This window comes from Carcharodon carcharias, chromosome 4, assembly GCF_017639515.1.
Source record: "Carcharodon carcharias isolate sCarCar2 chromosome 4, sCarCar2.pri, whole genome shotgun sequence".
NCBI classification, from domain to species: Eukaryota; Metazoa; Chordata; class Chondrichthyes; order Lamniformes; family Lamnidae; genus Carcharodon; species Carcharodon carcharias.
In genome coordinates, this window is record NC_054470.1 from 197971420 (window position 1) to 197998151 (window position 26732).

At 47.3% G+C, this 26732-nt stretch overlaps 1 protein-coding gene across 1 annotated transcript; it reads left to right on the forward strand.

Moving 5' to 3' along the window:
* Window positions 1-1843: 1843 nt before the first annotated feature.
* Window positions 1844-26315, forward strand: plcxd3 (phosphatidylinositol-specific phospholipase C, X domain containing 3; the record flags this gene model as incomplete). Its single annotated transcript, XM_041185372.1, has 2 exons — window positions 1844-2565; window positions 26159-26315. Coding segments are annotated over 2 exons (879 nt in total), but the record flags the coding sequence as incomplete, so codon positions are not given.
* Window positions 26316-26732: the final 417 nt, after the last annotated feature.

Sequence of the window (26732 nt, forward strand, 5' to 3'; positions counted from 1 at the left end):
TGTAAGATCACATGTTTTCTGTAAACCAATGTATTAGTGGCACGGAGAACCTCCAGAGTCAGTGGAGAGATAGAGCTGGAGTTGAAAGCACAAGTGTAGTTGCTGCTGGATGTACCGTAAATAAACCTAATGTTTCCACTTAGAAAGTTGTCTGCAGATTAACTCTATTACAAACAGGCGACAAGGCTACACTACAACAGACTGGATTATAGGCTCCCCCCACCGCCCCCCCCCCCACCCCATCAATTTGAAGACGAGGGGACATGTAAAATCCAGTGGATGGATTTCCAACCACTACCCGCTCTCCCCCAACCTGTTTGAAATTATGCAGGGGGGGTGGGGGAGGGGCCAGGCAGCCTTGCCCACCTTTGGGCCTATTGAGGCCATTAAGTAGCCAATGAATGGCCTAATTTCACGTCCGCTGGTATTGTCCCCAGGGCGGGGTGTGGGTGTGGGTGTGGGTGTGGGTGTGTGGAGGTCCACGCCTTGTGGGAAACCCAGCAGCTTTAACTGTGCAACCCGGAGTGGGACAAGGGAGAGATGACCCTCCTTGGTGGGTCATCGAGGCCCATTGGAGACACCCTTTGTCCCAAGGTCTTTGCCATCTCTCACCCCTCGCCAAACCCTCCTCCCCCGAGCCTCTTGAGCCTGCCCCCCCCGCCCCCCTGTTGCTGAGACCCCTACCCCCCGGTTTACCTGGGCTCTGTGACATGGTGAGACTCCCTGTAGTCCCGGCAGTGTCCACCGTTCCTGGCTGCTGTTGCCGGGACTACAGAGCAGCCCGCCATCCAATTGGCCAGCAGGCCCCTAAGTCGGGACTTCCTCCTGAGGAAGGGGGCGAATGTCTCACCGTAAAGCAATTAGTGCCGCTCCCAGGTTAAATTGTTGTGAGGCAGCTGTATGGATGAAGAGCGGGGTCCCGCCCTCTCCTCCCCACCCCCGCCCGACATTGTAGCTGGGGTGGGGTGGGTGTGCAGCTCCCTGTAAAATCTGTCCCATGTTGTCGAGGTTACTGGCCTCCATCTTACCAGTCGAATAGCACAGGCATCGCTCCACCACACTCTGATGTCACAGGGTCAGGTAGGGGGAGATCTGCACAGTTTCATTTCCTTCTATAATTAATTCTGTGTTGGGCGACCCTGTGCTCGCTGACTTACATCGACTTGAAAATCCTTATTCTTGTTTTCAAATCTCTCCATGACTCATTACTGCCTCTCTCAGTAATATCCACCAGCCCTGCGCCTGCTATGATATCGGACCTGCTCCCTCAATTCTCTGCCTGAGCATTCCCGGTCTTAATCACTTGGACAATGATGGCCGTGCCTTCACTTGCCTGGTCTCTCAGCCCTAGAATCCCTCCCTTAAGTCACTTTGCCTCCGCTTTCCTACATGAGTATTCCTTAAAGCCGACATCTTTGACTGAGCTTTGCCCAGCTGTCCTCATACCTCGATAAAAGCAAAAAACTGCGGATGCTGGAAATCCAAAACAAAAACAAAATTAACTGGAAAAGCTCAGCAGGTTTGGCAGCATCTGGGGAGAGGGATACAGTTGACGTTTCGAGTCTGTATATGAAGAGACATTCGGACTCGAAACATCAACTGTATCCCTCTCCGCAGATGCTGTCAGACCTGCTGAGTTTTTCCAGGTATTTCTGTTTTTGTCCCTAATACCTCTCCTGATGTGGCTCAGGGTCAAGTTCCACTTTATTTAGACCCTGTCAGGAACCTTGGATGTTTGGTTGTGTTAATGTAAATGCCAGTTGCTGTTTGCTGGGGGAGTACCCCTTTAAGAGGGCTCATTTGGACTATCCCTTTAATTAAAGGTGCAAAATGACGATTGGCCTCTTTAATTGCAGGGTCACATGACTCGTTCAGCTTCTACATCGACGAGTCATCGCCGGTGGGGCCGGAGCAGACGGACACGGTGCAGAATTTTGTCTCCGTATTTGGTGCGGTGGCCAAGAGGTTAATGAGGAGATGGTTGGCCACTCAGAGTATGAACTTCAGGAGCCAGCTACAGGCTGGCATTCGCTACTTTGACCTACGCATCTCCACCAAGCCCAGGGATCCCGACAATGAGCTCTACTTTGCCCACGGACTCTTCAGTGCCACAGTGAGGGAAGGTTTGGAGGAGATCAATGCCTTCCTGGTGGAGCAGCCTAAAGAGGCTATCATTTTGGACTTCAATCACTTCTACGGGATGCAAAAGTCCCACCACGAGAAGCTGATCCAAATGCTGAAGGAATGTTTCCAGAATAGACTGTCCCCCGTCATCTTCGCCCAGGAAGTGAGCCTTCAGTATCTCTGGGAGAAAGGCTACCAAGTGTTGGTTTTCTACCATAATCCGGTGGCCCTGGAAGTCACCTTCCTGTGGCCGGGTCAAATGATGCCATCTCCCTGCCCAAACACCACTGACCCCGAGAAACTGATCCAGTTCGTCCAGGCGTCCATCAGTGACCGGCGCAGTAAGGGGACTTTCTTCGTGTCCCAGCTTGTCCTAACTCCCAAAGCCAGCACAGTGATGAAAGGTGTCGCGAGCGGCCTCAGAGAGACGATCACTGAACGGTAAGGTCAGAAAGAGTGATTTGTCAACCTCCTTTATTAACTCGTCCATCCACTGCTGATAGGGAGGGTTACAGTGAGGACCAGGGGAGGGGACAGGAAATTCCTGCTCTGCATTTCTGCGGGTGAAGGATCTCCTGCCTGGAGTACACACTCAAACTACACTCAAATCACCCCAACTAATCCCCGCACAGCAGGGGGGACAAGGACTGGGGAACAAAGGGAACTGGGTTTGACAGTGAGTCCCAAATCTGTAATATTCCCAATAGTAACTGTGGAAGAACGCAGAAGGAGTTACACAACCAGGGTGGCAGTCAGCTGCTGGATAGAGTTCAGTGCAGAAGCAAAAGTGAAATAAGTCATTTCAGATATAAGAACAGGGTCACAATAAAAATTATATTTTAGAAGGAACAGGGAGACCTGATTGTGGAAAGATAAATAATAACCAACGAGAATTCTAGATGTCGTATCAGCCCTGGGAGTGTTTGATGAGGACAGTGTAGAGGGATCTTTACTCTGTATCTAACCCCGTGCTGTACCTGTCCTGGGAGTTTGATGGGGACAGTGTAGAGGGAGCTTTACTCTGTATCTAACCCCGTGCTGTACCTGTCCTGGGAGTGTTTGATGTGGACAGTGTAGAGGGAGATTTACTCTGCATCTAACCCCGTGCTGTACCTGTCCTGGGAGTGTTTGATGGGGACAGTGTAGAGGGAGATTTACTCTGTATCTAACCCCGTGCTGTACCTGTCCTGGGAGTGTTTGATGTGGACAGTGTAGAGGGAGATTTACTCTGTATCTAACCCCGTGCTGTACCTGTCCTGGGAGTGTTTGATGGTGACAGTGTAGAGGGAGCTTTACTCTGTATCTAACCCCGTGCTGTACCTGTCCTGGGAGTGTTTGATGGGGACAGTGTAGAGGGAGATTTACTCTGTATCTAACCCCGTGCTGTACCTGTCCTGGGAGTGTTTGATGGGGACAGTGTAGAGGGAGTTTTACTCTGTATCTAACCCCGTGCTGTACCTGTCCTGGGAGTGTTTGATGGGGACAGTGTAGAGGGAGATTTACTCTGTATCTAACCCCGTGCTGTACCTGTCCTGGGAGTGTTTGATGGGGACAGTGTAGAGGGAGTTTTACTCTGTATCTAACCCCGTGCTGTACCTGTCCTGGGAGTGTTTGATGGGGAGAGTGTAGAGGGAGCTTTATTCTGTATCTAACCCCGTGCTGTACCTGTCCTGGGAGTGTTTGATGGGGACAGTGTAGAGGGAGCTTTACTCTGTATCTAACCCCGTGCTGTACCTGTCCTGGGAGTGTTTGATGGGGACAGTGTAGAGGGAGATTTACTCTGTATCTAACCCCGTGCTGTACCTGTCCTGGGAGTGTTTGATGGGGACAGTGTAGAGGGAGATTTACTCTGTATCTAAACCCGTGCTGCACCTGTCCTGGGAGTGTTTGATGGGGACAGTGTAGAGGGTGCTTTACTCTGTATCTAACCCCGTGCTGTACCTGTCCTGGGAGTGTTTGATGGGGTCAGTGTAGAGGGAGATTTACTCTGTATCTCACCCCGTGCTGTACCTGTCCTGGGAGTGTTTGATGGGGACAGTGTAGAGGGAGATTTACTCTGTATCTAACCCCGTGCTGTACCTGTCCTGGGAGTGTTTGATGGGGACAGTGTAGAGGGAGCTTTATTCTGTATTTAACCCTGTGCTGTACATGCCCTGGGAGTGTTTGATGGGGACAGTGTAGAGGGGGCTTTACTCTGTATTTTGGAACATAGGAACGTAGGAACAGGAGAAGGCCATTCAGCCCATCAACCCTCCACCATTCAATGCGATCATGGCTGAGTGAGTACTTTATTACCTTTTACCCACACTATCCCCATAACCCTTCACGTTATTGTTAATCAGAAATCTGTCAATCTCTACCTTAAAGATGCTCAATGACTGAAATTCCATGGCTCTCTGGGATAGAGAATTCCAAAGATTCACAACCCACTTAGTGAAAAACTTCTCCTCATCTCAGTCCTAAGTGGCTTCCCCCTTATTTTGAAATTGTGTCCCCTGGTTCTAGACTCTCCAACCAGGGGAAACATCTTATCTGCATCTAACCTGTATATTCCTTTAAGTATTTTGTAGGTTTCAATGAGACCATCTCTCATTCTTCAAAACTCTAGAGAACACAGACCCAGTTTCCCAATCTCTCTACATAAGACAGTCCCACTATCTAGTGAACCTTCCTTGCACTCCCACTATGGCAATAATATCCTTTCTGAGGTAAGGGGACCAAAACTGCACACAGAACTCCAGGTGCAGTCTAACCAAGCTTCTACACAATTGAAGCAAGACTTCACTGCTCCTGTTCAAATCCTCTTGTGATAAAGGCTAACATTCCATTAGCTTCCTAATTCCCTGCTGCACCTGCCAGTTAGCTTTCAGCGACTTATGGACAAGGACACACAGGCCCCTTTTACATCTACACTTTCTAATCTCTTAGCATTTAGGAAATACTCTGCACATCTGTTCCTTTTACCAAAGTGGATAACCTCACATTTTTCCACATTATATTCCATCTGCCATGTTCTTGCCCACTCACTAAGTCTGTCCAAATCCTTCTGTAGCCATTTTACATCTTCCTCACAACACACATTCCTGCCTAGCTTTGTATCATCCACGAACTTGGAAATATTACATTTAGTCCCACATCGAAAACAATAATATATATTGTGAACAGCTGGGGCCCAAGTCCTGATCCCTGTATGGTGAACCTTTGACCCAATGCTGATGGTGGGTGCCTAAAGGTCTCTTACCTTTCCAGTGTTAATATTCTGTCAGCGTAGTGAAGAAATGAGACCAAAACAAAAATTGCTGAAAAAACTCAGCAGGTCTGACAGCATCTGTAGACAGAGAAAGATGGAGTTAACCTTTTGAGTCCATATAACTCTTCTTCAGAATTAAAGAGAAGTAGAAATGTGGTGAAATATATAAAAGCAAAAAACTGCGGATGCTGGAAATCTAGAATAAAACCAAAAATATCTGGAAAAACTCAGCAGGTCTGACAGCGGAGAGGAACACAGTTAACGTTTCAAGTCCGAATGACCGTTCAACAGAAATTTATACTGTTTAAGGGGGATTGGGACAGATGAAGCTGGATAGAAGGCCAGTGATAGGTGGAGGCTAAGGAGAGATTGACAAAGGTGTCATAAACAAAAGGTAGAAGGGGTGTTGACGGTGGTGATACTGGCTAAAGGAGGTGCTAATGTGACATTCAGAGTAGAAAGCAGGATGAGCCAGTGACTGATGGTCCGAGTGGGGGTGGGGTGGAGGGAGGGGACAGTGTGGGGGAAAAGATCAAAATAGGCTAAAAGGTGGGGATAAAACAATGAATGGAAATAAATTTTTAAAATAATAATAATAGAAATAAGTGAGAAAACAAATACATATATATATATATATATAAAAATTTAAAAATAAATATTAGAAAACAGGGGGATGGGAAAGGGGGTGGGGATGGAGGAGGGAGTTCATGATCTAAAATTGTTGAACTCAGTATTCAGTCCAGAAGGCTGTAAAGTGCCTAGTCGGAAGATGAGGTGTTGTTCCTCCAGTTTGTGTTGAGCTTCACTGGAACAATTCAGCAGGCCAAGGACGGACATGAGGGCAAGAGAGCAGGGTGGAGTGTTGAAATGGCAAGCGACAGGGAGGTCTGGGTCATGCTTGCGGACAGACTGAAGGTGTTCTGCAAAGCGGTCACCCAGTCTGTGTTTGGTCTCTTCAATGTAGAGGAGGCCGCATTGGGAGCAGCTGGCGATATTGTAAATAAACCTAATGTTTCCACTTAGAAAGTTGTCTGCAGATTAACTCTATTACAAACAGGCAACAAGGCTACACTACAACAGACTGGATTATAGGCTCCCCCCAGATTTGAAGACGAGGGGACATGTAAAATCCAGTGGATGGATTTCCAACAACTACCTGCTTACCCCCAACCTGTTTGAAATTATGCAGGGCAGTGGGGGAGGGGCCAGGCAGCCTTGCCCACCTTTGGGCCTATTGAGGCCATTAAGTAGCCAATGAATGGCCTAATTTCACGTCCGCTGGTATTGTCCCCAGGGCGGGGTGTGGGTGTGGGTGTGGGTGTGTGGAGGTCCACGCCTTGTGGGAAACCCAGCAGCTTTAACTGTGCAGCCTGGAGTGGGACAAGGGAGAGATGACCCTCCTTGGTGGGTCATCGAGGCCCATTGGAGACACCCTTTGTCCCAAGGTCTTTGCCATCTCTCTGCCCTCACCGAACCCTCCTCCCCCAGCCTCTTGAGCCTGCCCCCCCCGCCCCAATCCCCTGTTGCTGAGACCCCTACCCCCTGGTTTACCTGGGCTCTGTGACATGGTGAGACTCCCTGTAGTCCCGGCAGTGTCCACCGTTCCTGGCTGCTGTTGCCGGGACTACAGAACAGCCCGCCATCCAATTGGCCAGCAGGCCCCTAAGTCGGGACTTCCTCCTGAGGAAGGGGGCGAATGCCTCACCGTAAAGCAATTAGAACAAAGAACAAAGAAAAGTACAGCACAGGAACAGGCCCTTCAACCCTCCAAACCTGCACCGATCATATTGCCCGTCAACTAAAACATTTTGCACTTCCGGGGTCCGTATCCCTCTATTCCCATCCTATTCATGTATTTGTCAAGCTGCCTCTTAAACACCACTATCGTACCTGCTTCCACCTCCTCCTCTGGCAGCGAATTCCAGACACTCACTACCCTCTGCGTAAAAAAGTTACCCCACACATCTCCTCTATAGTTTTCTCCTCTCACCTTAAATCTATGTCCCCTAGTAATTGACTCTTCCATCCTGGGAAAAAGCTTCTGACTATCTACTCTGTCCATGCCACTCATAATTTTGTAAACTTCTATCAAGTCGCCCTTCAATCTCCGTCACTCTAGTGAGAACAATCCGAGTTACTCCAACCTCTCCTCATAGCTAATAACCTCCAGACCAGGCAGCATCCTGATAAACCTCCTCTGCACCCTCTCCAATGCCTCCATATCCTTCTGGTAATGTGGTGACCAGAATTGCACACAATATTCCAAGTGTGGCCTAACCAAGGTTCTATACAGCTGCAGCATGACTTCCCAGCTTTTATACTCAATGCCCCTGCCAATGAAGGCAAGCATGCCATATGCCTTCCTGACTACCTTATCCACCTGCGTTGCCACTTTCAGTGACCTGTGGACCTGTACACCCAGATCCCTCTGCCCGTCGATGTACTTAAGGGTTCTGCCATTTACTGTATAATTCCTGCCTGTATTAGACCTTCCAAAATGCATTACCTTGCATTTGTCCGGATTAAACTCCATCTGCCATTTCTCCGCCCAAGTCTCCAACCGATCTATATCCCGTTGTATCCTTTGACAATCCTCTTCACTATCTGCAACTCCTCCAACCTTACTGTCATCTGCAAACTTACTAATTAGCCCAGTTACATTTTCCTCCAAATCATTTATGTATACTACAAACAGCAAAGGTCCCAGCACTGATCCCTGCGGAACTCCAGTAGTCACAGCTCTCCATTCAGAAAAGCACCTTTCCACTGCTACCCTCTGTCTTCTATGACCAAGCCAATTCTGTATCCATCTTGCCAGCTCACCTCTGATCCCGTGCGACTACCTTCTGTACCAGTCTGCCATGAGGGACCTTGTCAAAGGCCTTACTGAAATCCATGTATATAACATCCACTGCCCTTCCATCGTCTATCATCTTTGTCACTTCCTCGAAAAACTCGATCAAGTTAGTGAGACAGACCTCCCCTTCACAAAACCATGCTGCCTCTCACTAATACGCCCATTTGCTTCCAAATGGTAGTAAATCCTGTCACGAAGAATCTTCTCCAATAATTTCCCTCCCACTGACGTAAGGCTCACCAGCCTGTAATTTCCTGGAATACCCCTGCTATCCTTCTTAAACAATGGAACAACATTAGCCATTCTCCAGTCCTCTGGGACCTCACCCGTAGTCAGTGAGGATACAAAGATTTCTGTCAAGGCCCCAGCAATCTCCTCCCTTGTCTCCCTCAGTACTCTAGGGTAGATCCCCTCTGGCCCTAGGGACCTATCCACCATAATATTCTTCAAGACACCTAACACCTCCTCTTTTTTGATCTCAACATGATCCAGGCTATCTACACACTCTTCCCTAGACAAATCGACCACTAAGTCCTTCTCTTTGGTGAATACTGATGAGAAGTATTCATTTAGTATCTCTCCCATTTCTTCTGGCTCCACACACAGATTCCCACCTCTGCCCCTGAATGAGCCTACCCTTTCCCTGGCTACCCTCTTACTTTATACATATGTATAAAAGGCCTTGGGATTTTCCTTAATCCTGGTTGCCAGTGACTTTTCATGACTCCTTTTAGCCCTCCTGACTCCTTGCTTAAGTTTCTTCCTACTTTCTTTATATTCTCCACAGGCTTCATCTGTTCCCAGCCTTCTAGCCCTTATGAATGCTTCCCTTTTCTTTTTGACTAATCTCACAATATCCTTCGTTATCCAAGATTCCTCAAACTTGCCATATTTATCCTTCATCCTAGCAGGAACATGCCAGTCCTGAATTCTTATCAACTGATGTTTGAAACCCCCCACATGTCAGTTGTTGATTTGCCCACAAACATTCACCTCCGGTCTAGATTCCTCAATTACTCAATTAGTGCCGCTCCCAGGTTAAATTGTTGTGAGGCAGCTGTATGGATGAAGAGCGGGGTCCCGCCCTCTCCTCCCCACCCCCGCCCGACATTGTAGCTGGGGTGGGGTGGGTGTGCAGCTCCCTGTAAAATCTGTCCCATGTTGTCGAGGTTACTGGCCTCCATCTTACCAGTCGAATAGCACAGGCATCGCTCCACCACACTCTGATGTTACAGGGTCAGGTAGGGGGAGATCTGCACAGTTTTGTTTCCTTCTATAATTAATTCTGTGTTGGGCGACCCTGTGCTCGCTGACTTACATCGACTTTAAAATCCTCATTCTTGTTTTCAAATCTCTCCATGACTCATTACTGCCTCTCTCAGTAATATCCACCAGCCCTGCGCCTGCTATGATATCGGACCTGCTCCCAATGCGGTCTCCTCTACATTGGAGAGACCAAACGCAGACAGGGTGACCGCTTTGCAGAACACCTTCAGTCTGTCCGCAAGCATGACCCAGACCTCCCTGTCGCTTGCTATTTCAACACACCACCCTGCTCTCATTCCCCATGTCTGTCCTTGGCTTGCTGCATTGTTCCAGTGAAACTCAACACAAACTGGAGGAACAGCACCTCATCTTCCAACTAGGCACTTTACAGCCTTCCGGACTGAATATTGAGTTCAACAACTTTAGATCATGAACTCTCTCCTCCATCTCCATCCTCTTTCCAATCCCCCCTTTTTTCAAATATTTAGTTTTTAATTTATATGTAGAGCTATGTTTTTCCACCTATTTCTATTATTATTATTTTTTATATTTATTTCCACTCATTGTTTTATCCCCTCGTTTTAGCCTATTTTGATCTTTTTTCCCACACCATCCCCTCCCCCCACCCACCCCCACTTGGGCCATCAGTCACTGGTTCATCCTGCTTTCTACTCTTAATGTCACCATTAGTACCTCCTTTAGCCAGTATCACCACCGTCAACACCCCTTCCCCCTTTTGTTTATGACATCTTTCGCAATCTCTCCTTTGCCTCCACCTATCACTGGCCTTCTATCCAGCTTCATCTGTCCCACCCCCTTAAACAGTATAAATTTCACCGTTTTTCTATTTCCCTTTAGTTCTGATGAAGACTCATTTGGACTTGAAACGTTAACTGTGTTCCTCTTCACAGATGCTGTCAGACCTGCTGAGCTTTTCCAGCTATTTTTGTTTTTGTTTCAGATTTCCAGCATCCGCAGTATTTTGCTTTTATCTTGTGAAGAAATGATATTGTCAGGGCAGCAAATGGGGAAACACATGGTGTTATATTATTGAAATTGCAGGACAGTACATGTAGACATAATACTGGCTTTCCCCTGCTGCCTGTGCCTTTGTGGGATGCCTGTCAATCCTTGTCAGTGTCACTGTCACTCTGATGTATTAGAACTTGTCACCAACCTCCGTAGTGACACCCCTCCGAGAGGAAGCAAGCTTTAAACCACTGAGATGTGCCCAGCGATGTCAACACCAGAAATCAGTCAGCATCTTCCATTAAACCCAGCTGAGGCTGTTTCTCCTGTCACACAATGCAATCAGCAACATAGCAGAAATTGTTGATTCCCCTCCCCTCCTTTATTCGTTTATGGGATATGGGAATCAATGTCGGCCAGCAATCCCTAATTGCCCTAATTGTGCTCTGAAGAAGATTCACACGGACTCAAAACGTTATCTCTGTCTTTCTCTCTGCAGATGCTGTCAGACCTGCTGAGTTTTTCCAGCAATTGTTGTTTCTGTTTCAGATTTCCAGCATCTGCAGTATTTTATCTTTAACCTAATTGCCCTTCTTTAGAAGACACTTAAGAGTCAACCACATTGTTGTGGATCTGGATGTAGGCCAGCAGATTCCCTTCCTTAAAGGGCATTAGTGAACCAGATGGGAAAGGGAGAGAAGGTGGGTTGTTAGGATTGAGGGATAGGAAGAGAAGATGGGCAGGTGGGATTGAGGCACACAGGGAGACAGTTGGTCGGTGGGGATTTAGGGAAATGGGGATAAGGTAGGTAGGTGGAATTGAGGGATAATGGGAGAAAGTGGGTATTTGGGATTGGGAGATGTATGCATCAGGTTCCATGTGTACACTGACAAGACCCAGCTGTACTGCCCCGCCATCTCATACAACCCCTCCTCGTGTCCGAATTGTCACACCCTGCTCGTCCAGTCCAGTGCTGGGTGGGCAGAACTTTCCTCCAACTAAATATTGCTACAAGGGGATCAGGACTGGGAGCTAAATATCCAAGGATATACATCCTAACGAAAAGATAGGCAGGTTGGCAGAAGAGCTGGTGTTGCTTTGTTAGTAAGAAATGAAATTAAATCGATAGCAAGAAATGATGTAGGGTCAGATGATGTAGAATCTGTGTGGGTAGAGTTGAGGAACCACAAAGGTAAAAAAACCATAATGGGAGTTATGTACAGGCCTCCGAACAGTAGTCAGGATGTGGGGCACAAGATACACCAGGAGATAGAAAAGGTGTGTAAGAAAGGCAAGGTTACAGTGATCATGGGGGATTTCAATATGCAGGTAGACTGGGAAAATCAGGTTGGTAATGGAGCCCAAGAAAAGGAATTTGTGGAATGTCTACGAGATGGCTTTTAGGAGCAGCTTGTGGTGGAGCCACTAGGGAACAGGCAATTCTAGATTTAGTGATGTGTAATGAGGCAGATTTGATAAGGGAGCTTAAGGTGAAGGAACCCTTAGGAGGAAGTGACCATAATATGATAGAATTTACCCTGCAATTTGAGAGGAAAAAGCTGGAATCAGATGTAACGGTATTACAGTTGAATAAAGGTAACTACAGAGGCATGAGGGAGGAGCTGGCCAGAATTGACTGGGAGATGAGCCTAGCAGGAAAGACAGTGGAACAGCAATGGCAGGAGTTTCTGGGAGTAATTTGGGAGACACAGCAAAAATTCATCCCTAGGAAGAAGAAGCATACTAAAGGGAGGACGAGGCAACCATGGCTGACAAGGGAAGTTACGGACAGCATAAAAGCTAAAGAGAAAGCATACAATGCGGCGAAGAGCAGTGGGAAACCAGGAGTTTGGGAAGCCTACAAAGACCAACAGTGGACAACTAAAAAAGAAATAAGGAGGGAGAAGATTAAATATGAGGGTAATCTAGCCAGTAATATAAAAGAAGATTGCAAGAGTTTTTTTTAGATATATAAAGGGTAAGAGAGAGGAAAAAGTGGACATTGGGCCACTGGAAAATGATGCTGGAGAAGTAGCAGTGGGGAACAAAGAAATGGCGGAGGAACTGAATAGGTACTTAGCATCAGTCTTCACAGTGGAAGACATGAGTGACATCCCCAAAATTCAAGAGAGTCAGGGGGCAGAGGTGAGTAAGGTGGCGATTACCAAGGAGAAGGTGCTAGGGAAACTGAAAGGTCTGAAGGTGGATAAATCACCTGAACCAGATGGATTACACCCCAGAGTTCTGAAAGAGATAGCTGAAGAGATAGTGGAGGCGTTAGTGGTGATCTTTCAGGAATCACTGGAGTCAGGGAGGGTCCCAGAGGACTGGAAAATCGCTAATGTAACCCCCCCTGTTTAAGAAGGGAGTGAGGCAAAAGACGGGAAATTACAGGCCGATTAGCCTGACCTCGGTCGTTGGTAAGATTTTAGAGTCCATTATTAAGGATGAGATTTCAGAATACTTGGAAGTGCATGGTAAAATCAGGCAAAGTCAGCATGGTTTCATCAAGGGGAGGTCATGCCTGACAAATCTGCTAGAATTCTTTGAGGAGGTAACGAGTAGGTTAGACAAAGGAGAGCCAATGGATGTTATCTACTTGGATTTCCAGAAGGCCTTTGACAAGGTGCTGCACAGGAGGCTGCTCAGTAAGATAAGAGCCCATGGTGTTAGAGGCAAGGTACTAGCATGGATAGAAGATTGGCTGTCTGGCAGGAGGCAGAGAGTGGGGATAAGGGGGTCCTTCTCAGGATGGCGGCCGGTGACTAGTGGAGTTCCGCAGGGGTCAGTGTTGGGACCACAACTTTTCACTTTATACATTAATGATCTAGATGAAGGAACTGAGGGCATCCTGGCTAAGTTTGCAGATGATACAAAGATAGGTGGAGGGACAGGGAGTATTGAGGAGGCGGGGAGGCTGCAGAAGGATTTGGACAGGTTAGGAGAATGGGCAAAGAAGTGGCAGATGGAATACAACGTGGGGGAGTGTGAGGTCATGCACTTTGGTAGGAAGAATAGAGGCATAGACTATTTTCTAAATGGGGAGAGAATTCAGAAATCTGGAGTGCAAAGGGATTTGGGAGTCCTAGTCCAGGATTCTTTTAAGGTTAACTTGCAGGTTGAGTCGGTAGTTAGGAAGGCAAATGCAATGTTGGCAATTATTTTGAGAGGACTAGAATATAAAAGCAGGGATGTGCTGCTGAGGCTTTATAAGGCTCTGGTCAGACCACATTTAGAATATTGTGAGCAATTTTGGGCCCAGTATCTCAGGAAGGATGTTCTGGCCCTGGAGAGGGTCCAGAGGAGGTTCACGAGAACCATCCCAGGAATGAAAGGCTTAACATATAAGGAACATTTGAGGACACTGGGTCTACACTCGATGGAGTTTAGAAGGATGAGGGGAGATCTGATTGAAACTTACAGAATACTGAAAGGCCTGGATAGAGTGGACGTGGGGAAGATGTTTCCATTAGTGGGAGAGACTAGGGCCCGAGGGCACAGCCTCAGAGTAAAGGGAAGACCTTTTAGAACAGAGATGAGGAGAAACATCTTTAGCTAGAGAGTGGTGAATGTATGGAATTCATTGCCACAGAAGGCGGTGGAGGCCAGGTCATGGAGTGTATTTAAGACCGAGATAGATAGGTTCTTGATTGGTAAGGGGATCGAAGGTTACGGGGAGAAAGCGGGAGAATGGGGTTGAGAAACATATCAGCCATGATTGAATGGTGGAACAGACTCGATGGGCCGAATGGCCTAATTTCTGCTCCTATGTCTTATGGTCTTATTGGGAAAAGTGAAGTCACTCTGAGTTCTCCAGCAGCATCTCAATTCTCTAGCCACTGACTCCAGGCTTCTTCTTGGCAACTGTAGCTCCTGTGAGACACCTTGGGATATTTATATAGCATATTTCATGACCACAAAACACGACAAAGTACTTTACAGCAGTGAAAAAATTAAAAGTTCCAAATACAAATTATTGTTGTTAACACAGAAAGGGGCAAGAGTTCCTACAGCGTGTTCCAGAGAATTTTCTTCAGCAGTATGTGTTCATTGAGGAAGGAGGCACTGCTAGACCTTGTCCTTGGGAATGAACTGGGCCAACTAGATCAAGAGTCAGTGGAAGAACATTTAGGGAACAGTGATCATTGTATCATTAGGTTTAGGTTGGCGATGGAAAAGGACAAAGAACAACCCAGGATGTCTTACTAGTAACCAAACACAATTCAACCCTAGCAGCACTGTGGGTGTACCTGCACCACATGGACTGCAGCAGTTCAAGAGGGTGACTCACCACCACCTTCTCAAGGGCAATTAGGGATGGGCATTAAATGCTGGCCCAGCCAGCGAGGCCCACACCCCGAGAAAGAGAAACAATAATTAACTGGGGAGAAGCCAACTTCAATGGGGTAAGAATGGATCAGGCCCAGATAAATTGGAGGTAAAGGTTAGCTGGCAAAATTAACTAACCAATGGGCTGCCTTTTAAAGAAGAGATAGATCGAGCACTGTCGAGTTAAAGTCCTTGAAAGGGAAAAGTAGGGAAAACAAATCCCCAGCTGCCTGGATGACGAAAGAGGTAGAGATTAAGATGAAGCAGAAAAAGATTTGCTGATGACAGATTTCAGGTGGATAATACAATTGAGAACCGGGCTGAATATAGAAGGTTCAGAGGGGAATTGAAAAAGCAAATAAGAGAAGCAAAGAGAGAGTATGAGAAAAGACTGGCAGCTTACATAGAAGGGAATCCAAATGTACTCTATAGACATATAAATAGTAAAATGGTGGTAAAAGGAGGAGAAGGGCCAATTAGGGACTAAAAAGGGGATTTATACCTAGAGGCATAGGGCAAGGCTGAGGTGTTAAGTGAATACTTTACATCTGTCTTTATCAAGGAAGCCCAGACCATGGTGAAAGAGGAGGAAATTCAGACATCTGAAGGGTTTAAAATTGATAAGGAGGATGTATTGGATAGTCTGCCTGTATCTAAAGCTGAGTGGGCCCCAGGACCAGATGAGACACATCCACGAGTACTGAGGGAAGTGACAGCTCAAATTGGAGAGGCAGTAGCCATAAGTTTTCAGTCTTCTTTAGACTCAGGGGTGTTCCCAGAGGACTGGAGAAATGCAAATATTGCAGCCTTGTTCAAAAAAAAAGTGTAAAGATAAGCCCAGCAACTACAGGTCAGTCAGTTTAACTTCGGTGGTGGAAGCTTCTAGAAACAGTAATTTGGGACAAAATTAATAGTCACATGGACAAATGTGGATTAATTAAGCATGGATTTGGTAAGGGAAAATAATGTTTAACTAGCTTGCTGGAGCTTTTTGAAGGGGTAAGAGAGAAGGTTGATGAGGGCAGTGTGGTTGATGTGGTGTACATGGACTTCCAAAAGGTATTTGATACAGTCTCACACAGCAACGTTATAGCTCATGGAATCAAAGGGACATTAGCGATATGGATGTGAAATTGTTTGAGTGACAGGAGAGAGAAAGTGAAGGCGAATGGTTTTTATTGGGCTGGAGGGATGTTTGTAGTGGAGTTCCCAAATGTTGGGGTTGGGACCCTTGGTCTTCCTGATACATATTATTAACTTAAAACTTGGTGTACAGGGCACCATTTCAAAATGATATAAAACTTGGAAGCATTGCGAACTTTTTTGAAAGGATTGGATTGAATCAATATCTGAAAGAGAAAAATTTGCAGGGCTACAGGGAAAAGGCAGGGTTAGGGTTAGACATTGGATGAATTTCTCCTTCAGAGGTCAGGACAGACACGACAGGCCAAATGGCCTCTTGAGCTGCAACCATTCCATGATTCTATGATGTTGGACCAGACTGTTCGCAATCCTGGTATCATATTTCCTGTGACTATATATCCTCTCCGTAACTAAGAAAGCCTATTTCCATTTTGTAACATTGCCTGACTTCAGCTCACCTGCTGCTGAAACCCTCATTTGTGTCTCCGATATCTTGAGACTCACCTATTCCAACAGACTGCTGGCTGCCCTCCCGCTTTCTGCCTCCTTAAACATTCTGCTGCCCGTGTCTTAACTCGCACCCCGTCCTGTTCCCCTATCACCCCTGTGCTTTCTGACCTACACTGGCTCCTGGTCAAGCAGCAGTTTGGTGTTAAAATTCTCATCCTTAGTGTCAAATCCTTCCTTGGTATTGCTCCTCCCACCTCTGTGATTTCCTCCAGCCTCACCAACCCTCTGAAATATCTGCTCGTCTCCACTTCTGGCCTCTTGAGCATCCTGAATTTAGTGAGTCCCTCATGGGTGGCTGTGCGTTCAGCTCCCAAGACCTAAGCTCTGGAACTCCCCCTCCCCCACCCCCCACCCCCCAAACATTTCTGCCTCCTTACTTAGCTCAATATGTTCATTGGAACCTACATCTTTACCTCCAAGCTTTTAGTTTTCTGTCCTAATATCTCCTTATTAATGTTAATAATTAGGAGAAGGGCTCAGGGAGTTGGGGGTAATATATTTGCATGGATTCAGGGTTGGTTAAGGGGAAGGAGCTGAGATTAATGGGGCATTTTCACATTGTCAGGCTGCGCCGACTGGACCAGTGCTGGGGCCTCAGCTGTTTACAATCTATATTAATGACTCAGATGAAGAGACAGAGGGTAATGGATCTAAGTTACTGATGATACAAAACGAGGTGGGAATGTAAACCATGAGGACGAATGTAGGAACATCGGATTTAGGTGCAGGATTAGGCCATTTGGCGCCTTGAGCCTGCTTTGCAATTCAATAAGATCATGGCTGACCTGGTTGTAGTCTCAATCTTACCTCCTTGTCTGCCCCCCCATAACCCTTAACTTGTTTGTCTATCAAAAATCTGTCTAACTCAGCCTTGAATATGTTCAATGACCCAGCCACCACTGCTCTCTGGGGAAAAGAATTCCATCTATCAACGACCCTCTGAGAGAAATAAATTCTCCTCATCTTTGTTTTAAACAGGAGATCTCTTATTCTTAAACTGTGTCCCCTAGGTCTAGTTTCTCCCACAAGAGGAAATAGCCTTTCAGAATCCACCCTGTCAAATCCTCTCAGGATCTGATATATTTCAATATGATCTCCTCTCAGCCTTCTAAACTTCAATGGGTATAGGCCCAACCTGCTCAATCTTTCTCCATAAGATAAGCCCATTATCCCATTTCTCTGAACTACTTCCAATGCAACTATATCCCTTTTTCAAATAAGGAGACCAAACTCCTTTGACAAGGTGCCGCACAGGAGTCTGCTCAGTAAGATAAGAGCCCATGGTGTTAGAGGCAAGGTACTAGCATGGATAGAAGATTGGCTGTCTGGCAGGAGGCAGAGAGTGGGGATAAGGGGGTCCTTCTCAGGATGGCGGCCGGTGACTAGTGGGGTTCCGCAGGGGTCAGTGTTGCGACCACAACTTTTCACTTTATACATTAATGATCTAGATGAAGGAACTGAGGGCATTCTGGCTAAGTTTGCAGATGATACAAAGATAGGTGGAGGGACAGGTAGTATTGAGGAGGCAGGGAGGCTGCAGAAGGATTTGGACAGGTTAGGAGAATGGGCAAAGAAGTGGCAGATGGAATACAACGTGGGGAAGTCTGAGGTCATGCACTTTGGTAGGAAGAATAGAGGCATAGACTATTTTCTAAATGGGGAAAGAATTCAGAAATCTGGAGTGCAAAGGGATTTGGGAGTCCTAGTCCAGGATTCTCTTAAGGTTAACTTACAGGTTGAGTCGGTAGTTAGGAAGGCAAATGCAATGTTGGCATTTATTTTGAGAGCACTAGAATATAAAAGCAGGGATGTGCTGCTGAGGCTTTATAAGGCTCTGGTCAGACCACATTTAGAATATTGTGAGCAATTGTGGGCCCCGTATCTCAGGAAGGATGTTCTGGCCCTGGAGAGGGTCCAGAGGAGGTTCACGAGAACCATCCCAGGAATGAAAGGCTTAACACATGAGGAACGTTTGAGGACTCTGGGTCTACACTCGATGGAGTTTAGAAGGATGAGGGGGGATCTGATTGAAACTTACAGAATACTGAAAGGCCTGGATAGAGTGGACGTGGGGAAGATGTTTCCATTAGTAGAAGAGTCTAGGACCCGAGGGCACAGCCTCAGAGTAAAGGGAAGACCTTTTAGAACAGAGATGAGGAAAAACTTCTTTAGCCAGAGAGTGGTGAATCTATGGAATTTATTGCCACAGAAGGCTGTGGAGGCCAGGTCATTGAGTGTATTTAAGACCGAGATAGATAGGTTCTTGATTGGTAAGGGGATCAAAGGTTACGGGGAGAAAGCGGGAGAATGGTGTTGAGAAACTTATCAGCCATGATTGAATGGTGGAGCAGACTCGATGGGCCGAATGGCCTAATTTCTGCTCCTATGTTTTATGGTCTTATGGTCAAACTCTACACACTATTCCTGATGTGGTCTCACCAATGCCCTGTCCAGCTGCAGTAAAACCTCTTTATTTTTAAATTCTATTCCCCTTGCACTAAACACTGACACTCCATTTGTTATCCTAATCACTTGCTGCACCTGCATATTTACTTTATACCTGGACACCCAGATCCTTCTGTAGCTCAGAGAACTGCAGTCTCTCTCCATTTAATGCTGTTTTTCTATTCTTGCTGCCAAAGTGGACAAGTTCACATTTTCTTACATTATACGTCACTGTCCAAACGTTTGCCCACTCACATAAAGATAGGTTGGAAAGTAAGTTGTAAAGAGGACATAAGGAGCCTGCAAAGGGACACAGATAGGTTAAGTGAGTGGATTCCACCAATTTCCCAATGACAGATGTTAGTCTAATTGGCCTATGGTTTCCTGCTTTCTATCTCCCTCCTTTCTTAAATAAGAAGCTGTTACATTTGCATTTTCCAATCCACTGGGACCCTCCAGAATTGAAAGAAGATTATAACCAAAGCTGCTACTATCCTCTGCAAGTTTTCTTTTAAGACCCCAGCTTGCAGGCCAGTAGGTCCTGGTACTGTAATAAGTGTAATATAGACAGGTTAAATGAGTGAGCAACAAGTTTGGAGTATAATGTAGGGAAGTGGGAGCTTATTGCCTTTGGGCTCATGAATAGAAAAGCAGAATATCTTTGAAATGTTGATGCTCGGATGGAGTTGGGTGGAACACAGAAAGTTAGCATGCAGGTGCAGCAAGCAATAGGAAGGCAAACGGCATGTTGGCCTTTATTACAAGGGGACTGGAGTATCGGAATAAAGAAGTCTTGTTACAGTTGTACAGAGTTTTGGTGAGACCACATCTGGAACACTGTGTGCAGTTTCAGTCTCCATATTTAAGAAAGGATTTACTTACATTGGAGGTGGTATAGCGAAGGTTGTTCAGATTGGGATGAGAGGGTTGAGTAAATTGGGTTTATATTCTCTGGAGTTTAGAAGAATGAGAAGCGACGTCATTGAAATTCACAAGATGCTGAAGGGGTTTGACAGGGTGGACGCTGAGAGATTGTTTCCACTGGTCGGGGAATCTAAAACCCAGGGCCACAGTCTGAGGATAAGGGGCTGATCATTTAGGACTGAGATGAGGAGAAACTACTTCACTCAAAGGGGTGTGAATCTTTGGATTTCTCTACCCCAGAGGGTTGTGGATGCTCCATCGTTGAATATATTTAAGGCCGGGATAGACAGATTGTTGGGGCTGGATTTTCAAATGCCCAGTGGGTCAAGATGGGTCAATATGAGCGCAGTCACAGTGCTGGAGGTTGTCTCGGGGTCATGACACCTCTGGAACCGTCTATCATTTTCAAGGTGCTGCCAGGGGTGGTGGGGGGTAGTGAAGGGAATGGGGAATCCTCTTCGCTACCAATTAATGTCTATTAAACTCATTTCAGAGCTTGCTAACAGGCCAGGGAGTGTGAGGATGTGATTTTAAATATGTTTTTGTTCATTCATGGGATTTGGGCTTTGCTGGCTGGGCCAGCATTTATTACCCATCCCTAATTGCCCTTGAGAAGGTGGTGGTGAGCTGCCTTCTTGAAGCGCTGCAGTCCATGTGGTGTAGGTACACCCACAGTGCTGTTAGGGAGGGAGTTCCAGGATTTTGACCCAGTGACAGTGAAGGAACGGCGATTTATTTCCAAGTCAGGATGGTGAGTGACTTGGAGGGGAACTTCCAGGTGGTGGTGTTCCCATCTATCTGCTGCCCTTGTCCTTCTAGATGGTAGTGGTCGTGGGTTTGGAAGGTGCTGTCTAAGGAGCCTTGGTGAATTCCTGCAGTGCATCTTGTAGATGGTACACACTGCTGATGCTGTGTGTCAGTGATGGAGGGAGTGAATGCTTGTGGATGTGGTTCCAGTCAAGTGGCTGCTTTGTCCTGGATGGTGTCAAGCTTCTTGAGTGTTGTGAGAGCTGCACTCATCCAGGCAAGTGGGGAGTATTCCATCACACTCCTGACTTGTGCCTTGTAGATGGTGGACAGGCTTTGAGGAGTCAGGAGGTGAGTTACTTGTCGCAGGATTCCCAGCCTCTGACCTGCTCTTGTAGCTACAATATTTATATGGCTAGTCCAGTTCAGTTTCTGGTCAATGGTAACCCCCAGGATGTTGACAGTGGGAAGTTCAGTGATGGTGATGCCATTGAATGTCAAAGATTTTCAAAACAGATTCCTGCAAATCCAAACAGTGTGGTGCACATTAGTATCCACCAGTTGAATTCATTTCGCAAACATCAGGAAATTACTTTGTAAGAGCTGAGAAGTGTTGGTTCATGGGCCAATTTGCTCGAGTCCATTCCCCTTTCCCATTGGCTGCATGGCCACTTTCCTTTGCCCTAATGCTGCTGGCCCTCGAAGGAGCTGCCTGTTTTAATCAGCAAGGCGGCAGCATGCTCCATCATGGCTGCCGACTGTTTGCTGCTGGCACGGGCAGGCAGCTCCCCACTTCTGTGGCATCCAGCTCCCCTGATACCCCTCCGGGCCACATAGGGTTAAAAATCACAACCGCGGCTGAGATGAGAACCCACCTGGCTGTTGGGTTCCTGACCCCGGTTTCAAAATCCAGCCCCTGATCTCTCAGGGAATCAAGGGAGACGAGGAGGAGGCAGGGCAGGGGAGATGGGGTAGAACATCAGTCACAATTGTACTGAAAGGTCGAGTAGGCTCGATGGGGAGTATGATCACTTATTTCTTATGTTCTTAAGTGGCTTGGTATGGGGTTTTGTTTGATCACACATCTGTGAAGCCCCTTAACACACAACACAGGAAATAGGAGCAGGAGTAGACCATTCGGTCCATCGAGCCTGCTCCGCTGTTTAATACCATCATGGCTGATCTTGGGCTTCAACCCCATTTTCCTGCCCATTTCCCATATCCCTTAATTTCCTGAGAGACCAAAAACCTTTCTATCCCAGCCTTAAATATATTCAATGATGGAGCATCCACAACCCCCTGGGGTAGAGAAACCCAAAGATTCACAACCCTCTGAGTGAAGGAATTTCCCCTCACCTCGGTCCTGAATGATCGGCCCCTTATCCTGAGATTGTGGCCCCGGGTTTTAGACTCTCCGACCACTGGACACACTCTCTCAGCTTCTATCCTAAAGATTCTGTATAAGAACAAACTACATCATTGACAACATGGGGAGAAGGTGGATCCCTGGGACTGAGGGATCTGGGGAGAAGGTGGATCACTGGGACTGAGGGAGCTGGGGAGAAGGTGGATCACTGGGACTGAGGGATATGGGGAGAAGGTGGATCACTGGGACTGACGGATCTGGGGAGAAGGTGGATCACTGGGACTGAGGGATCTGGGGAGAAGGTGGATCACTGGGACTGACGGATATGGGGAGAAGGTGGATCACTGGGACTGACGGATCTGGGGAGAAGGTGGATCACTGGGACTGAGGGATATGGGGAAAAGGTGGATCACTGGGACTGAGGGATCTGGGGAGAAGGTGGATCACTGGGACTGAGGGATCTGGGGAGAAGGTGGATCGCTGGGACTGAGGGATCTGGGGAGAAGGTGGATCGCTAGGACTGAAGGATCTGGGGAGAAGGTGGATCACTGGGACTGACGGATCTGGGGAGAAGGTGGATCACTGGGACTGATGGATCTGGGGAGAAGGTGGATCACTGGGCCTGACGGATCTGGGGAGAAGGTGGATCACTGGGACTGAGGGATATGGGGAGAAAGTGGATCACTGGGACTGAGGGATATGGGGAGAAGGTGGATCACTGGGACTGACGAATCTGGGGAGAAGGTGGATCACTGGGACTGAGGGATATGGGGAGAAGGTGGATCACTGGGCCTGACGGATCTGGGGAGAAGGTGGATCACTGGGACTGAGGGATATTTGGAGAAGGTGGATCACTGGGACTGACTGATCTGGGGAGAAGGTGGATCACTGGGACTGACGGATCTGGGGAGAAGGTGGATCACTGGGACTGACGGATATGGGGAGAAGGTGGATCACTGGGACTGAGGGATATGGGGAGAAGGTGGATCACTGGGACTGACGGATCTGGGGAGAAGGTGGATCACTGGGACTGAGGAATCTGGGGAGAAGGTGGATCACTGGGACTGAGGGATATGTGGAGAAGGTGGATCACTGGGACTGACGGATCTGGGGAGAAGGTGGATCACTGGGATTGATGGATCTGGTGAGAAGGTGGATCACTGGGACTGATGGATCTGGGGAGAAGGTGGATCACTGGGACTGAGGGATATGGGGAGAAGGTGGATCACTGAGACTGATGGATCTGGGGAGAAGGTGGATCACTGGGACTGAGGGATATGGGGAGAAGTTGGATCACTGGGACTGAGGGATATGGGGAGAAGGTGGATCACTGGGACTGACGGATCTGGGGAGAAGATGGATCACTGGGACTGAGGGATATGGGGAGAAGGTGGATCACTGGGACTGAGTGATATGGGGAGAAGGTCGATCACTGGGACTGACGGATCTGGGGAGAAGTTGGATCACTGGGACTGAGGGATATGGGGAGAAGGTGGATCACTGGGACTGACGGATATGGGGAGAAGGTGGATCACTGGGACTGAGGGATATGGGGAGAAGGTTGATCACTGGGACTGACGGATATGGGGAGAAGGTGGATCACTAGGACTGAGGGATATGGGGAGAAGGTGGATCACTGGGACTGACGGATCTGGGGAGAAGGTGGATCACTGGGATTGATGGATCTGGTGAGAAGGTGGATCACTGGGACTGAGGGATCTGGGGAGAAGGTGGATCACTGGGACTGAGGGATATGGGAAGAAGGTGGATCACTGGGACTGACTGATCTGGGGAGAAGGTGGATCACTGGGACTGAGGGATATGGGGAGAAGGTGGATCACTGGGACTGAGGGATATGGGGAGAAGGTGGATCACTGGGACTGACAGATCTGGGGAGAAGGTGGATCACTGGGATTGAGGGATCTGGGGAGAAGGTGGATCACTGGGACTGATGGATCTGGGGAGAAGGTGGATCACTGGGACTGAGGGATATGGGGAGAAGGTGGATTATTGGGATTGAGGGATGTAGGGAGAAGGTGGATCACTGGGACTGATGAATCTGGGGAGAAGGTGGATCACTGGGACAGAGGGATCTGGGGAGAAGGTGGATCACTGGGACTGAGGGATATGGGGAGAAGGTGGATCACTGGGACTGAGGGATCTGGGGAGAAGGTGGATTACTGGGATTGACGGATATGGGGAGAAGGTGGATCACTGGGACTGAGGGATGTAGGGAGAAGGTGGATCACTGGGACTGAGGGATCTGGGAAGACGGTGGATCACTGGAAATAAGGGATCTGGGAAGAAGGTGGATCACTGGGACTGAGGGATGTAGGGAGAAGGTCTGATTGAGGATTATGGGAGAAGATTGGTGGAAAAGGTTTGGAATTTTGGGAGAAACTAGGGGAACCAATAGATGTGGTGTCTTTGGATTTACAAAATGCAGTGCCACATAAAAGGTTATTGCAGAAGATAAGAGCTGATGGTGTTGGAGTGAAAATATTAGCATGAATAGAGGCTTGACTAATTGATAGGGAACAGAGTGTCTGGATAAATGAGTGATTTTCAGGTGGAGTCCCAAAAGATAAAGTTAGCCTCAGTAATGGTGACCATCAATTGTTGCAAAAACCCATCTGGGTCATTAATGCCCTTTAGGGAAGGAAATCTACTGTCCTTACCTTGTCTGGCCTACATGTGACTCCAGACCCACAGCAATGTAGTTGACTCTTAACTGCCCTCTGAAATGGCCCGGCAAGCCACTTAGTTTGATGGCAATTAGGGATGTGCAACAAATGCTGGCCTTGCCAGCGACACCCACACCCCATGAAAGAGTAAAGAAAAAATATATAAAGGGGATTAGAAACCTGGAACTCTCTCTGTCCCAGAAAGCTGGAGCCTCAACGGATTACAATCTAGTTTAGTGACTTATATGAAGAAGTAGCCAAATTGTAGCCTCTTCCTAACAGCACTGTGGGTGTACCTACACCACATGGACTGCAGCGGCTCAAGAAGGCAGCTCACCACCACCTTCTCAAGGGCAATTAGGGGTGGGTAATACATGCTGGTCCAGCCAGCGAAACCCACATCCTGTGAATGAATAAAAAAATTGCTGACAATATAAAAATCAGAAGGAAAGGGAAGCTGTGAGGGTGAAACAGAGTCTGCAAAGGGATATAGACGGGTTAACTAAGTGGGGAAAAATGTGGCAGATCATGTTCAATGTGGGAAAATGTGGACTTGTCCACTTTGGCCTGAAGAATAGAAAATCAAAATATTATGTGAATGGTGAGAGACTGCAGAAAGCTGAGGTACAGAGGGATCTGGGTGTCCTTGTACATGAATCATACATGGTCAGCACGCCGGTGCAGCAAGTAATTGGGAAAGCACGTGGAATGTTGGCCTTTATTGCAAGGGAGATGGAATATAAAGGTAGTTGACAGCTGTACAGTGCATTGGTGAGACCACACCTGGAGAACTGTGTACAGTTTTGGCCTCCTTAGTTAAGGAGGGATATACTTGCATTAGAAACAGTTCAGAGAAGGTTCACTGGGCTGATTCCTTGGGTGCAGGGATTTTCTTATGAGGAGAGGTTGGACAGTTTGGGCCTGTACTCACTGGAGTTTAGAAGAATGCGAGCCGACCTTATTGAAACATGTAAGATTCTGAGGGGGCTTGACAGGGGAGATGCTGAGAGGTTGTTTCCCCCTCATGGGGAATCTAGAAATAGGGGACACAGTTTAAAAATTACAGGTGTCCTATTTGAGATGGAGACGAGGAGAAATTCTTCTCTTTCTAAGGGTCGCTAGTCTGTGGAATTCTCTTGCACAGAGAGCAATGGAGGCTGGGTCATTGGATATATTCAAGGCTGAGTTAGACAGATTTTTGATTGACAAGGGAGCTGAGGAGTTGAGAGGTGGGAGAGGAACAGGCAGTAAAGAGGAGTTAACCCTCAGTCAGATCAGCCATGATCTTATTGAATGGAGGAGCAGGCTCGAGGGGCCGAATGGTCTAACCCTGCTCCTAATTCATATGTTCTTATAATCTTAGTTGCGTTGGGGGATATTAAGAGAAGATGGGTGGGAAAGGTTTAGGATTTGGGGCGAAGATTGGCTTTCAGGTTGGGAGAAGTTGCATAAATGAGGTTAGTCTGTTAAAAGGTGCGTGTTTCCTGGCAGCTGTTAAAAGTGCCCACGCCATGAAATCATTCCTTGTTCTGTTCCAATCACAGGGCTTTGCCTGCCATGATGCAGTGGGTTCGATCACAAAAACCCGGAGAGAATGGAGTCAACATTGTGACAGCCGACTTTGTGGAGCTGGGAGACTTTATCAGCACTGTCATCGGACTCAATTACCTCATGGAAGACGGAGCATCCAATGCAATCTGACCAGTTTCTCCTCCCAGCCCCTCTGTTCCCCTCCCTCATGTCGTTCCCTATTGCTAGGAGCAGTGTTTGCTAATCTCGCTGTCAGTGCTTGTCTGTTGACTGTTGTTGATAAATTAAAGCCATTCTTGATGAACTAATGGGGGAGTTGGTGTAGTTGAAGATATCATCAAACCATCATCAAACTCTTACAGGTTGGTTTTGTTCTGCTTATTGGAAAGTTGAATGAAATCACCCCAAATCCTGGTTGAGTACCTGAGACCTCTGGCTCTATCTGAGCTGAGTGAATGCTGCTGAGCTGCAGTTCACCCCTTAAACCTCTCAGCTCCAGTGAAACTCATCCAAACTTCTCAAATCTCCATCCAAAACCTCTCACCTGCCCTCCACAACCCTCGTCCTGATGGACAGATTCAGCTTCAG